General features: G+C 33.3%; 3 protein-coding genes across 5 annotated transcripts in view; 2 read left to right on the plus strand and 1 right to left on the minus strand.

Moving 5' to 3' along the window:
• Window positions 1–5982: 5982 nt before the first annotated feature.
• Window positions 5983–8171, minus strand: Cdk7 (Cyclin-dependent kinase 7). The gene is made up of 5 exons (XM_018034305.2): window positions 7485–8171; window positions 7365–7424; window positions 7180–7288; window positions 6658–7103; window positions 5983–6580 (listed from the first exon to the last, which is right to left on the minus strand). Exons 1-5 carry the CDS (start codon window positions 7536–7538, stop codon window positions 6233–6235), a joined length of 1017 nt encoding a protein of 338 aa, XP_017889794.1. The 5' UTR covers window positions 7539–8171; the 3' UTR covers window positions 5983–6232.
• A 649-nt stretch (window positions 8172–8820) lies between these two features.
• On the plus strand, window positions 8821–12734 carry LOC108630802 (pancreatic triacylglycerol lipase). Of its 2 annotated transcripts, XM_018034307.2 has the most exons (7): window positions 8821–9015; window positions 9392–9494; window positions 10695–10843; window positions 11364–11609; window positions 11713–11919; window positions 12002–12158; window positions 12225–12734. In XM_018034307.2, the coding sequence occupies exons 1-7, from the start codon at window positions 8970–8972 to the stop codon at window positions 12280–12282; spliced, it is 966 nt and encodes a 321-aa protein (XP_017889796.1). In that variant the 5' UTR covers window positions 8821–8969; the 3' UTR covers window positions 12283–12734. The 2 variants fall into 2 exon arrangements, with proteins under 2 accessions (XP_017889796.1, XP_017889797.1); XM_018034308.2 differs by lacking the exons at window positions 8821–9015; window positions 9392–9494 and adding an exon at window positions 9524–10201.
• A 74-nt stretch (window positions 12735–12808) lies between these two features.
• Window positions 12809–14093, plus strand: part of LOC108630533 (ionotropic receptor 75a-like) — a 5393-nt gene continuing 4108 nt past the window's right edge. For both annotated transcript variants that reach the window (XM_026818140.1, XM_026818141.1), the window contains exons 1-3: window positions 12809–12971; window positions 13050–13228; window positions 13461–13769. In XM_026818140.1, coding sequence (XP_026673941.1) covers window positions 12830–12971; window positions 13050–13228; window positions 13461–13769 — 630 coding nt within the window. In that variant the 5' untranslated portion in view covers window positions 12809–12829. The remainder of the gene's footprint in view (window positions 12972–13049; window positions 13229–13460; window positions 13770–14093) is intronic.

Raw genomic sequence — 14093 nt, forward strand, 5'->3', positions numbered from 1 at the left:
AAAGAATACTATTTTTCTTTTCACCAAAAATTATTGTTAGTTGACAAATCACTTTAATACGATGCCCTTTTTTTATATAAGATCATTGTTCTAGACTCTTATCAATATTCCGATACGATTACTAATATCTTTTTTCTTTTTGATTTTTTCATTTTTTAATTTATATAAATTGTACAAGAAACATGCTCAACATATGCTTAAAAATCTCATAAACTCATTTATCGTTTCACATACAAAAGAAAACAATGTATTACTTACCTTAATATGTGGCGTAACATTTATGTTATCAAGAGAGAGAGAAAGAGAGAGAGAGTCTAGAATAAAAGAGATTTCGCCGCGTCATTGAGAATGACCACTTAACTTTCACATAGTTCACGTTCAAGCAAATGCACAGGTTGATTTATAATTTTTATTTTCATTTATATTTTCATTACGTGAGAAAAGAAGCGGGAACTTTTAAGAGACGCCGAAATATCAAGGAGCGCTCTTATTTACTGGCTGTCCGTACTAATTGTTTGGTTCGTCGTTATTTATTAACGCGTTAATGTAAATAGAAATGTTTAATGAGATCTACTATATAATGGTAGATTGGTGTCATTTCACACGTTACGTTTGGTATATTTTAAACGCTTGATTACATCCAAGTTTAACGTGTGTACGAGAATTTTTACGAAAAATCGAAGCATTATTCTAAATGAATATCCTTTATTTAAGTAATTGGCATTAAAATACAACGCAATAATAAGATATAGATATGATTTGTATGACGACACTCCTTCTGTATATATGTGTAGAGGTGTAAAAAATTCTGTAATATCCTTACTTGTACTATATACTATATACTGTCCTAGGATAAACGTGGTTGCTATAAAAACATGTTTACACGACATGCATTATATACATCATATATATTATATATGTATATATATGTATGTATACATAAAGATCATAGTTATGATAATAATTGCCTTTATAAAAGTATAAATAAAAGAAACAATTAAAATTACTGTATCATAATATTGACTGTAAATATTTTAAAGATATGTGTGTGTGTGTGTGTGTATGCATGTGTGTATATGTGCATATACATATACATACATACATATATATATATTAAATGTTAAGCATAGATTTTTTAAAAGAAAGTAATATATAGGTAGATCAATTAAAGAAAAGTATGAGAATATTAACTATATTATATATTATACTATTGTGGATAATGTTTGCCTTGGACTGAATATACAAGGTCAGCCATACCAGGTCATCTGAATAACTCTTTTAATTTTTGAAATACAGAAAAACGTTTGGAACTAAAATTATTTGGTTCAGAGCGAGCAAATATTTACTTAGGTACACGTGTTTACGAGGTTTGACGACCACTTGTATTTTCTTAAATGGAATCGCGTATTTTTTAACATGCACGATTGTAGCCCCTCTTAAGATGCATTCAAATATCGCAGTAACATAAAATCGCTGAGGTTTCAGATATAATAACGAATGAAAAATATACATTCGTTATGAACTTCTCGAACAATGAGTTCTATTCTCGGTTCTATTCTTGACAACAGAAATCTATTGACTTTTGGCAAAAGAGAGACATCGAAACCTTTAAAATTCTCACGAGCACTAGTGAGTAATAAATCAAGGGGCGCGGTAGCGGCCCGAAGGCAAGTTTAAAGTTGATATTACAGCAAATATTTAAAATAATGACAAACCACGAAATACAATGTCAACTAATTCACTATATTATACATTTAAGTGTTGCTTGCATTATCAAATTATTGCTCCATTTTAGTTTCAAACATTTTCCTACATCTTCAAAATAAAATAACTATTCATGTGGCTCGTTCCTGGAGACTCACCCTGTATGTGTATATATGTGTATATATGTGTGTGTTCGCATGTATATGTGTGTGTATATATATATATGTATTCGTGTGTGCATACACATACGCGCGCATACATATGTATATATACATATATGATATAATAAAGTAAGAACATCAGTAGTAACAATGTATTTCTACTTTTAATATTAATATAAATTCTAGGGAGACATAGTCTGTATTGGGAAAGTGTGTTCCACAGAAATTTTTTAATTTAACAGAGATATAGGAGTTTATTGATTTCGAACATGGTGCCTAATCAAGAAGCTACACAGAGTGTTTCACATTGCAATGGTATTTTGTTCACTTACGTTTATACAAGACGGCTTACGGTGTATATATGTATAATTAGATTTTTTCCTTATCCGTTTCTTTTAAACAGAAACGTTCACGTTCGAACTGAACTTACACAAATCGAATTATACCAATCCAAAATTATTAACGGTGAAATAACAAATTCAATTAATGAGACTGCTCTGTTTTTATCCTCTCCTTTTTGGAATAAACGTACACGTGACGCTGGAACGTCGAGTAAGGAGAGTTAAACCGTTTTGTAATTTCAGTGAATTGGTATATCTACTTAATAACATAACATTAAATATGTAACACACATACTTTGCCATAACGATATTTCGCTTTCCTTTACCGTCGAAGATTGAATTTCTAAAGCAGCATGGGGCATCGATTAAGGATTAGAGTTGATTGAATTTTTAATACGTCGAACTCTCAATAAAAATACAAATGGACTGAACAAAATAATTGTACAACTATTTATAAAACTAAATTGCAAGGTCACCCTCATTGCTGGAAACAATACGTAATGTGTTAAACTATCCGTGGTAAAAAAGTGGATGTATTCTTTACACTCGAGAGAACGATCGTAGTTACCTAGGAAATGCACCGCCTATATTTTTCATCTGAACTCATTTATATGTATATTTTATAAATTCGTGCTACGTAGTATTTGGAGATGTGATATTATTATTATTACTACTATTATTACTATTATTGCTATTATTGCTATTATTGCTATCTTTATTATTACAAACTATCATGTATTTTAACGTATGCATTACTTATTTTTCACATCTTTTAAAGGGTATGATTTCATTTTTATTTACAAATAACACCTATGTCCTGATAACTGAATACCACGATTTTTACATAATATTATATAACGTGTAATATTATTTTCGTACTAAAAACTGTTTATGTATTGCGTGTACATTACACATAGATATATTGAAATGCGAAAAATATATACGTTATTATAACTTATTACATACTCTTAATTGTATGATTCGAGTAAATCGGATTCGAAAAACGTACATTAATATTATTTAAAAATCTTGGTATATATCGACTTAATGTAAAGAAAATAAGAAATTAAGGGAACTAAGCATTATAAGGTAGTCATAACAAGTTGTTGGTTGCATAAGTTGTTATATACAAGTATGTTACTTTAAATACTAAATCAAACTTTTAGAAAAGAAGCGAAAAAACCAAATGCAAGAGCAATTTGTCCGCTGCATCGCTGCATGTGCTCTATAGACTGCGCATCGATTACTGCTTACAGAATATTTGCTTAGGGCTTAGGACATAGTATAATTTAACGAAGAAATCCAGTTGTACTTATAATCGCGTACAATTGTCAAGTCTTCATTACCATTTCATGTCCAGTGAGTAAATCCTTTACTACAATTCTTCATAGAGCGTGTTCTTTGTGGGATGTTAATACAAGACAATAATATATTTAACAACAGCAGTTAAAAAAGCATGTAAAAACATTACACGTAATAATATCTCCCGTTCGGATGTTTATCGGTTAAAATTAATTGTATCGATTACGTTTTCGTTTATGCATTTAGAAATGAAATGGATTTGCAGAAATTGTTTCATTAAATCTTTTGATACTATGTCCTATGTACTATTTCTGATATAATTGTACGTATTATGTGTGGAACAACACATTCTATATAAAATTGATGTCCTATTCGATTCGAAGGGAAGTTTTACAAGCACATTACACGTGTAGGGCCATGCAGAAAGGCAAACGAGAAAAGCAACTAATGTTATCGAATACAATGTTCCTTACGATATGCACGCAGGATAGGAAACTAGTGTGTACGAAACGAAGTTATGTCTATTGCATTATTATACGACATTTAAAGCGGTGGTGACTTTAAATGAATTAAGTTAGCAAGCAAAAATTCACTATTCCTGCAATTTTTAGAATTATCACGCTCAAATATATGCCTTCAGTTACACTTTAACATATTACTATCGCAAAAGAACGAGCAAATGTTTTTTATTTCTTTCATCGGAAAAACCAAGTTGACACAAACACGATTTGCATATTTTGTATGTCGCTTCTGGTTTTATGCCACACTCTGTGTAATATCAATTTTGTAAAATATTGCTTTAAGTATATCGTGTACAGTAAGGTGTACATTTTAAGTGTATTATTTTTTATGTGTAAATAACTTGCATGTAAGGAGAGATTTATGTTACGAAAATAATGTAGTTAAGTACGAGTACATACGACATGAACATTATTTCTGTAGAATTTTTTATTTTTTTCCATAGACGTCTATGAAAATCACTGCTCTTTGTCCTTCACTCTCGAAATTCTCCTTGCATTTTTATGTTATTCTTCCAATTGATAAGGATTACAAATTAGTACTTTCGTACTAATTTCAATTTGGCAAAAGCATTAATATATAAATATTGTTTAAATTATTTATTCGTTATGTATTACAAGAAATGTTACATACTTATTATTTATAATTCAGTCAAAATAAGAGGGACCACACAGTACAATATGTTAGAATCGGCTACGTATTCCCAAGTGTTTTAGAAGATTATTTACGTTTGAACGTCGAGATTTGTTTTATTTTTAATACCTGCGTAATAATCTAACGTTTTAAATTGTAATGTATCAAATAAGTAACAACGTGAAACTATTGAAGATATTGTCTGGATTTAATTTGAAACATTTACATATCGTAGTGCATGTGCCGAACGTAATAATTTTCTAACGCATCTTATTTGAAAATGATCAAATTTTGATTATGTTGAGTTTCCCAGCCTCTCGCATCTGTATGTCAAGATTTAAATAGAAGTATGTAAGAGAAGATAATATCAATGTTGCTTCAGTATTTCAATGCACACGTCGTCTTAATAATTTATGCTCTTGATGTAACTATCCGTACAACAAGAACGAACTTTATTATAACTTTGTGTAATACATTAAAGCATAAAGTCTATGTTTTATTCTTGCAATATGATTCTAATGTGAAACACTACTTTTTTAACGATTTCAGAGATAGTCAACTCGTGCTGATATGTGCATTAATATATAAGACATGTACCATTTGTATCCTTATAAAATTGTATTACGTTTTTTGTTACCCATCAGTATTGAATAGATTTATATGTATATGTGTGTAATAGATACATATATACTATATATAATATTGATATCGTGCACGAATATTAATTAGAAACTGATTGAACGGGAAATGCAATCAGTCATGAGCGGAACTCGTAAAGAGGAAGACGACATATTTGCAATTCCATCGCAGATGAACAACGCGAAAAACTATCCAATTTAGATTATAAACGTGTCCTAGCTCTCGTCCACGAGCTACGGATATAACGAAGAAACATTATTTATACTTTATACTATTCCCAGAGCGAAAATGTGGATGCGAATTATTGTCGAATGATATTGAATAGAAACGGATAAACGGATAGAAAATCTGGTGGTGTTTGTACTTATAGTAGAACGCGTACAAGAGATCGACCGTGCTGCAGGCAACGCTGCGAAATGCGATTACAGTTTTAATAATTTTTGTTATCAACGAGTTACCTCTTTATGCTATCGAAAATTCAATATTTCAAGAGTTACGAAATTGTTCACGTATCAAACATTTCTTACTAGTTTTTAAGTTAATAAAAGGAATGCAGCATAATGTTGTATTTTTCAAATATGTATTATTATTATTATTATTATTATTTCATCCTGTAAAGTTCCCATCCTATGTTCATGTTTATCTAATGTACGGTACATATCGAGGGGCAAAGTTATCAATAATTGTATACGTCATATTTATTTGACTTCCTTATTATTATTATGCAAAATTGTAATAAAAATACACGAGTTTCGCACTCCTAGTGCATTTTAAATATATACTTACTTAACATTATGTTTTAAGATCTCAGTTCATTTGTACACAGCTTATTTACACGTATCAATTGTTTTAATTCTTAGTAACTAATTGCAAAAGTAATAAAGGGATGACAGCGAATGAAAAATTTGTTATGTAATCTAATTAATCTCCTAGTTAAAACTGTAATCTTTTCGCCAGTGAAGCACCATCCATCGATTCCAATAGTTTCCGTTTTAGACTAGGCTTCTCTTCTGGTTGACGTTTCACAGACGTAGGTAAAGGTAATCGAGGTCCGGGCGTCGGCGCTGGCTTGTTACTGAAGTATGGCATTTGCAGTGCTTGGTCGCACGTACACCTCTCTAACGGGTTTACGTTTAAAAAACTGGCGATTAAGTCTAGGAGATCATCACCAGCAGCAGTAAAGATGTGTTTCAGTGGTGTGCCAGGAAAAGGTTTGAATTGAATGAAGTCTGGTAATTCAGTCATTCCTGGCCATGTTTCTTCAGTAGGCGTACCTAGTGTCTGAAAACGGAGAACAACGTGTATAACGATGATATGAAAAAATACGCTGATACTAAAATTGTTATTAAAGACAGTACTTGAAATATCCTGGTAAGTTGATCCAAATCGGATTCCCCGGGTAAAAACGGTACACGTAATAAAAGTTCTGCTAATATACAACCGATTGCCCACATATCAATTCCAGTTCCATACAGTCGCGCGCCATATAGTAATTCAGGTGATCTGTACCACCTTGTTACCACTTGATGGGTATTTATTCGATTTGGCGAGCCAAAAAATTTAGCCAGACCAAAATCACCAATTTTCAAAACGCCATCGGCGTTAACAAGTAAATTGTTCGGTTTTAAATCCCTGTGAAGTATCCAGTTGTAATGCAAATAATCTAAGCCTTGTAAAGTTTGTATCATGTATGCTTTAATATTTGCAGCTGTTAAAACTATATTACTATCCTTTATTATTACTTCTAAATCTGTATCCATAAAGTCAAACACTAAGGAGACATTTGACTTGTGGCCGAAAACATCTAAAACGTCAATATCATAGTATAAATATCAATTGAACAAGACTGTATATAACCCACGCACATGCTTCTTGTTTACCTAATAAACCAATCACATTATCGTGCTTTAATTCCTGCAATAATTTAATTTCACGCAATGCTGTTCTGTTTATCCCATCCTTAGCTTCTGCACGACTTCCAACTTTAATCTGGAACAGTCGTGAACGGTATCAGAGGTGTTCGAGGAATGTTCATTTTTAGACTAAACTATCAAACAAATCATACCTTCTTCACAGCAACAATTTTACTCGTTTCGACATCTTTGGCTTTATAAACAGTAGCGAACTGTGATGAAATTCATAAATAAATTAACGATTTCCAAACGGATTTTTGCTCTCAACTAACCTGACCCTCTCCTAAGAAATCGATCTTTTCGTATCTTCGTAGTTTGTCTGACATAGTTCTCTAATATAATAATACTCTTATCTTCTGAACTTATTTTTTATTTGAAAAAATTGTACATATTAAGAATATTTTATACAGTTCATCAGGTACGCTGTAATAGAATAAAGTGTAGATGAACTTGACCTAACTTTCCAGGAGTCTCCTTCGTCTCCCTCTCCCTTTCCTTCAGCTTGCTCGCATTAACTGAAACCAGCCTAAACCTGGACTAAACACCTACTTATTGATCGTGTAAAAAAGTTTTCGAATGCCCTCTGCAATTTAAAACTGCCAGCGAAGTTGAAAAAATCAAGTAAACTTTCTTTACATAATTACGTATAATTAATTGTAACACACTTAATAAGCCGTACTGCGTACCGTACCTTAATAAGTGATAAATAAGTGTTACCTATTTGAAATGTACGCATTCATAAGAAAATTTAAGTATTATATAACCATGTGGATTTCATATGAAAACCATTAATCTTATCGCTAATGTCATCATCTGAAAATAAAAAATAGGATCCGTACTGGTAATTTATTAATAACGTACGGTAACTGGCAACTTGTTAATGAAATAGCAGTACTGTTATCAGTGTTGCACCATATGCATATAATCAAATGTTTCTACCAATTCGTATGAAGAAATGTAGTAATAGTCATATAGGATCTCTTAGACGTTAGACACGGGAACGATAATGGAGATGAGTTTGTTGGATCATCGTAGTTGCTCTTTTATAGATTTATCAACATTCATGAAACAGCTTCTTTTTAAATATACATCCGATGACTGTGATCGTTCTAATGTCATCTATTGCTATGCCGATTTCTGAACTCTAAGATATGAAACATGATTGCGAAAAATATTATGAAATTTTTACGTAAAAGCTTGTAATTACATTACGAAATTAATGAGCTCTAAAAGAATCAAGCGAAATTTAAGTAAACGGGACTGATAGTTTATTGGAAGCATAGTGAAAATAAAGTTGAACATTTGTTCGATCATTTTGTAATAAAATTGATGATAGCTGGGTGATAGATAGACTGGGGATATGATACTACTCGACTATTCCAGTGAAATGATGTAATTATGTATGTACATGCCTGTTCTAAAAATCATAACATGTCCCAATTCATAAGTTTAATAAATTTGTGATTCTGTTTCAACAATAATCGATCCCTTTTCCTTGAACAATTGTAAAAACCTTTTTCATACGTTAAAGACCGGTAATTATTACGAAATTCAGCGCTCGATGAAAGAGGGGAGACAGATCTCGCAACTGTCCACGTTTAAGCGTCGTCTGTCGTAATTAATTAAATAAATGAACGTGGCTGCGGGGCTTATCGAACATCAAAGACGAAAAATTACGAGTAGGATGAATGGCAACTGGACGCTAAGCCAGCTACAGTAGTAATCCAGTGCAACAGAGAGCGATATCGCGCCGAGACATGTCACAGGTCGAAAATCTCTTACTGACGATCGTTCTGATGTCAGGTAAACCAAGTCACGTGGATCTTTTAGAAACGTTTGATAAGCAAAGTGGAAACCCGTTTTAGTGAAACTCCAAATTTTGTTCAATTAAGTTCCAAGTGTTTGTATCCTTACACAATAGGGTGAACAGATTCAAAATTGTGCGTTCATTCTCTGATTGTGAAATACGTTTTTCATTTATCAGATTAAACTTGCAAAAGTTAACAGATCGTGATGAAATTATTTTCGAATTATTGCAAGCAGCGCCTCATTTTCATTATTTCTCTTTAAATACATGTATCAGTTTTTTTTCGAAGCGAAAGTCGTATGACGATTTCTACTACGAAGCTGGCAGAGGTTTTCTAGTTTTTCAATAAATTCTGTTTCTTCGTGATTTTAGCATACGCGTATCCGCAGAACACGCTGTTGAACGACGTGGGAACGATCATCAAATCTGTGTTCAAGGTTGTTCGTGAGCCAGCCACGTTCAATTTGTACACTAGGTATGTGTTTTGCTTTGTTGAATTCATTATTATAATGAAACGAGGCACGTTCTTAAAATAGAATGATTATTACAATTTAATGCTTGATATTATTGAACGATAAACGAGATGCTTTATTAATAGAGTAAATGGAACAATTAGTATTTGATATCGTTATCTATGCAGCAAACAGAACTGACATTTCTAACTACAATTGATTCAATTTTTATTCAAATTATCTTATTTACGCTACTTCCACATAAATCAGTCTTGAAATTTCAAAATTCAATTACGTTTGATGCTGAACATTTGTTTTTAGTAAAAATTCCATAATTTTGTATACGGTATTACAGTTAGAAAAATAAAATAAAATTTGAGTCATACAACAAGACTCGTTTATCATTGGCAACGCGCAACAAATTTTTCGCCAGTCCAAAGGATGCGAGCTTTATCGTTCTCGGTTCGTAAACGATGCATCAATTTCTTAACGATACGTTGCAATCAGCAACTTCTATTCTCAGCGCTGACGCTCCACTGACTATTATCGATGCGTGAATATCGCGGACGCGCCTCCTTTTCTTTTTTCTTTTTACGTTATTCTGCGTTAACGCCGCGCATCGACGATCGGAGACGGTAGAGAAACACGAGGCGCCACTTATACATACAGTTAACATCGTCGCCGTCGCTACTTTGATTCCTCGTTCTCCTTTCTTTATATTCACCTATATGTATGTAAAAACTATTATCATACTGCTCTATTCTTGGAATTGGAGAATTATTCAAATGCTGCAATGAAATTTTTAACAAAGATAACGAAATTCTCTCTATGCTTTAATAGGTGCATCAAATTTAACACAGTGAAATCCATAAATATTCATACGCATATTCGAATTAACGAATTAATTGTTGTTTAGATGTTGCAGAGATATGATGAATAACAACAAATTGACAAAAATTACTATAGATCGGATTTACCGAAAAAAATTTTGAAAAGTGCATAATCTAGTTTTAATTCTTATTCGACACTCTAGCATGCTTTTTGAAGGTTTTTATATGCACATAAAAAGTTGCATTAAAAATCGATTCACGCTGCTATGACCTATAAACGGTTGGAAGTCAATAAAATTGCAGGATTAGAGATCATGGATGAACGTATCGACAGATATTGAACTTTAAGTTAAGGTATTGCATATAGTAATTACACTTGCTTGTTACACAAAGGGAGAATCCGTTCGATGAGGAGCAGTTGTTTCTGAATGACACCGAGACCCTTTACGCTTCTCATTTCAACGAAAGCCGACCAACCAAGTTCATCATTCACGGATTCAGTGACACCGGAAACGAAGCCTGGGTACGAGGTTTGATAGATGGTACGTAAAACATGTAAACGAGGACGAAGCGAAAATAGAAAACGATAGAAAGCGATAAGAATAAAGCGTCGCGTAGAAACGATGTACGTGGGGGGAAGGAAAACGATTTCCACAGAATTTCTAGAAGTGTCGACAACTTCGTCGGCGAGTCAGTGAAATTTAATTACAATCAGGGTCAACCCGTTTCGGTAAACACGGAATCGACGTCGTCAGGTTCAAAGGTCAATAGCGTGATAACTAGTTAATTAACCACTTAACAAGTTTCTGTTCTCCCTTCTTTTCTTCTTTCGCTTTCTCGAGCTAAGATCTTGATGTAATTATGAGAAATTCTACTACAGGTTTGTTCTATCAAGATCACCTTCTTCAAGTCTCCGATATTTAGAAAATTTGTTGATAAATTATGTATCATCTTTTATAAACGTCAATTCTGAATATTTTTGTCAAGTTATCTGTCTTTAAAAATAATATGTATCTCATTCGTTGGACAGCAAATATATGTAATAATGGGACGAAATTGCAGCGTATCTACTTCACGAAGACGTGAACGTGATAGTGGTTGGATGGGGTGCTTTAGCAGCAGAAGTTTATCCGCTGGCTGTTAACAATACGCGACGCGTAGGCAATTTTCTTGGAGATTTTCTAGAGTTTCTAAGTCGTGAATCGAGTCTTGAATTCAAAGATGTTCACATCAGTGGTCACAGCTTAGGCTCGCACGTAGCAGGGTTTGCTGGAGCTTATTTAGACGGCCGCATAGGTAGAATAACAGGTACAACAACATGTTAGCTAGACAGATCGATTTATTCTATCTGTTCAGAAAAACATTATGTTATTTGTATATTTGTCAACATTGTGTTATTGTCAATATAAAGGTCTAGATCCAGCTAGCCCATTGCTCGAGACTGTTTTCGGTATCGTCGATCCGGAACGCAGACTAGACCCAACTGACGCGCAATTCGTAGATGTGATTCACACAAGCGGGCCTGCATTCGGATTCCTTGCCCCGCTTGGCCATGCTGATTTCTACCCCAATAGTGGAAAGTTCCCGCAACCAGGATGTTCATTTATACCGACGACAAGTAAAAACTTGTAGCATATTTACATGAGACTTTTAAATTAGTTTTAGTTTGTTTTTAATTACATACGTCAAACAATTGTCAGTTTATTGCAGCCACTCGCGAGCGCATCAATATATGACGGAGAGTATAGGTAGTACGGCTGGTTTCAAAGCAAGGAACTGTGAAAGTTGGGAGAAATACGAAGAAGGACGTTGCGATTACAACCCGGTCGTTCTGATGGGAGAATACGCGTCTACATCGTAAGTCACTCGTTTCGACTTGAATTTTAATTGTACGTATTGTTGTCAGTGAAATGATCGTTCCAGATTGCGAGGAAAATTTTATCTGGCAACGAACGACGCCTCTCCATTTGCGATACAATAACCGACGATGGATACTGGCGTATTGCGGTCGATTCTACTTGTGACATGAAAATGATCTGCACTAGTCATTTACAAAATCACCTTATTTATGCAGCGTGCACAGCTTTATTCACATCTTTTTGCTGTTTTTATTATTATTATTTTTTTAATAAATCGAACGGAAGGTGGAAACGTTGTGCATGAAAAGTACAAATTATATATATTAATTAAATAATGGCACATTCTGATTATTCCTTCTTCCGCTGTTCGTTTGTTTGTGCACTGAAAAAAGTGAAGGAAATAAGTATAAATATGGGTAAATATATGTATATATCGCATAGTCAAACTTCAATTGCATACTTTATTATTAATTGCGTTGAATATTAGAGGTGAACCAGAGACGTGTAAACAATTGTAACTGTCATGTTAAAATAATTCAATGTGATTACGATTAATAAATGAAAATGTACAATATTAATGAGATAGTGGAATATTGACGAGGAGTGTCGTATCAGAACCGATCAAATGTGTTGCATTGAGGACCTCGTTTCGGGCGATAACTCTGTACAATGAATCGCGTGTGTTTCTTGCTCTTGTTAACGATGCAGTTACCAACTACGTTTTGCGTTAATGAAAATCACATAATCCGCGATTATTTCGCGTTCAGAAAAGTACAAAGGATTATGGCATTCTCTTGTAACACTGCAGACAGTGGGTAACAAATCTATGAACGATTTATTAATTCGGTCGCATAAGTTGTTAAGTATTTTTTTTTCTTCTCTGAGACAGATGATTTTATACTTGCGAGAACGTTTAGTGATATGTACGTTGCGTATATTTCGATGTTGAACTCCACGAATGATTCGCGTTTAAATATTGGGAAAATTTTGAGAGCAGAATACCACCCATTGGGCGTTTTCTTGGACGTTCGTTGCGATCGTAAGCGATATACGACAGTCCTCGCAAGCGTAAGTATAATAATACTTCAGTTTTAATAATCAGGGCTAACAAGAAGTGACATATGTTAAATAAAGCGCGAGTAATAATTGCTTCTTACGTAAATAAAGATTTACTTTCATAAAATATTGCGGATTTCAATTTATTTTCTTTAATTTTTAAATCCCAGTAATATAGAATATAAAATTAAAAGTTACAATTGATAAATCGTAGAGTTATACCTTTAATATCTGTCCGAAACAGGCAGCAAAATATTCTATGTACGACGAGATGCACAAGTGGTTGATCTTGGTTTCAAATCTGAGCTACGTATTGGAAATATTGAACGACGATGCGTTTACTCTCTCAACTGACGTTGTAATCGCTGTGCCGTCCAAGAGTAATTACGCTTTGTACGATGTATACAATCCGTGTAAGGATCGAGGTGGATCGATGAATGTAACGTACTTTGGAATTTGGGATGCTAAGACCGGATTGAACATTATCCTAAATCAATCAAAATTCGAGAGGAGATTAAATTTACACGGGATGAAACTGAAAGTTGGCGTTGTAGTAAGTTTGTTATAGTCATAGAAAAATTGAATTCGCACTAAGTACATAAAAATTACTATGCTAAAAAGTATAGAAGGAAATATCTAATTAAGTATTGACGCTGACGAAAAATTTTTTTCTTCAAAATTTCGAAAAATGCTTCAAATAAAAGTTGTTTTCCTTCTAATTTCGATATTTAATGAGTTACGTATGATTATTTGGCATTTTATTGATGTTGACAAAATCCGACCATCCCAGCGTCGAAACAGCGAACTTTTGGAAAAAAATTTCGTTTTTTGCCCATAACTCCCAAACGGATGAACGTAGGGGGGGTATGTATAGGGC

The sequence above is a fragment of the Ceratina calcarata genome, unplaced genomic scaffold (genome assembly GCF_001652005.2).
Source record: "Ceratina calcarata isolate Rehan_Ccalc_2016 unplaced genomic scaffold, ASM165200v1 scaffold78.2, whole genome shotgun sequence".
NCBI classification, from domain to species: Eukaryota; Metazoa; Arthropoda; class Insecta; order Hymenoptera; family Apidae; genus Ceratina; species Ceratina calcarata.

Coding starts and splice junctions, on each gene's coding strand:
- Cdk7 (XM_018034305.2), bottom strand. CDS start 7,538: ATGTCAGACAAACTACGAAGATACGAAAAGATCGATTTCTTAGGAGAG. Junction 7,289..7,364: donor AAATTGTTGCTGTGAAGAAG/GTATGATTTGTT, acceptor CGACTGTTCCAG/ATTAAAGTTGGAAGTCGTGC. Junction 7,104..7,179: donor TAATGTGATTGGTTTATTAG/GTAAACAAGAAG, acceptor TTGACGTTTTAG/ATGTTTTCGGCCACAAGTCA.
- LOC108630802 (XM_018034307.2), top strand. CDS start 8,970: ATGTCACAGGTCGAAAATCTCTTACTGACGATCGTTCTGATGTCAG. Junction 9,495..10,694: donor ACGTTCAATTTGTACACTAG/GTATGTGTTTTG, acceptor TGTTACACAAAG/GGAGAATCCGTTCGATGAGG. Junction 11,610..11,712: donor CCGCATAGGTAGAATAACAG/GTACAACAACAT, acceptor GTCAATATAAAG/GTCTAGATCCAGCTAGCCCA.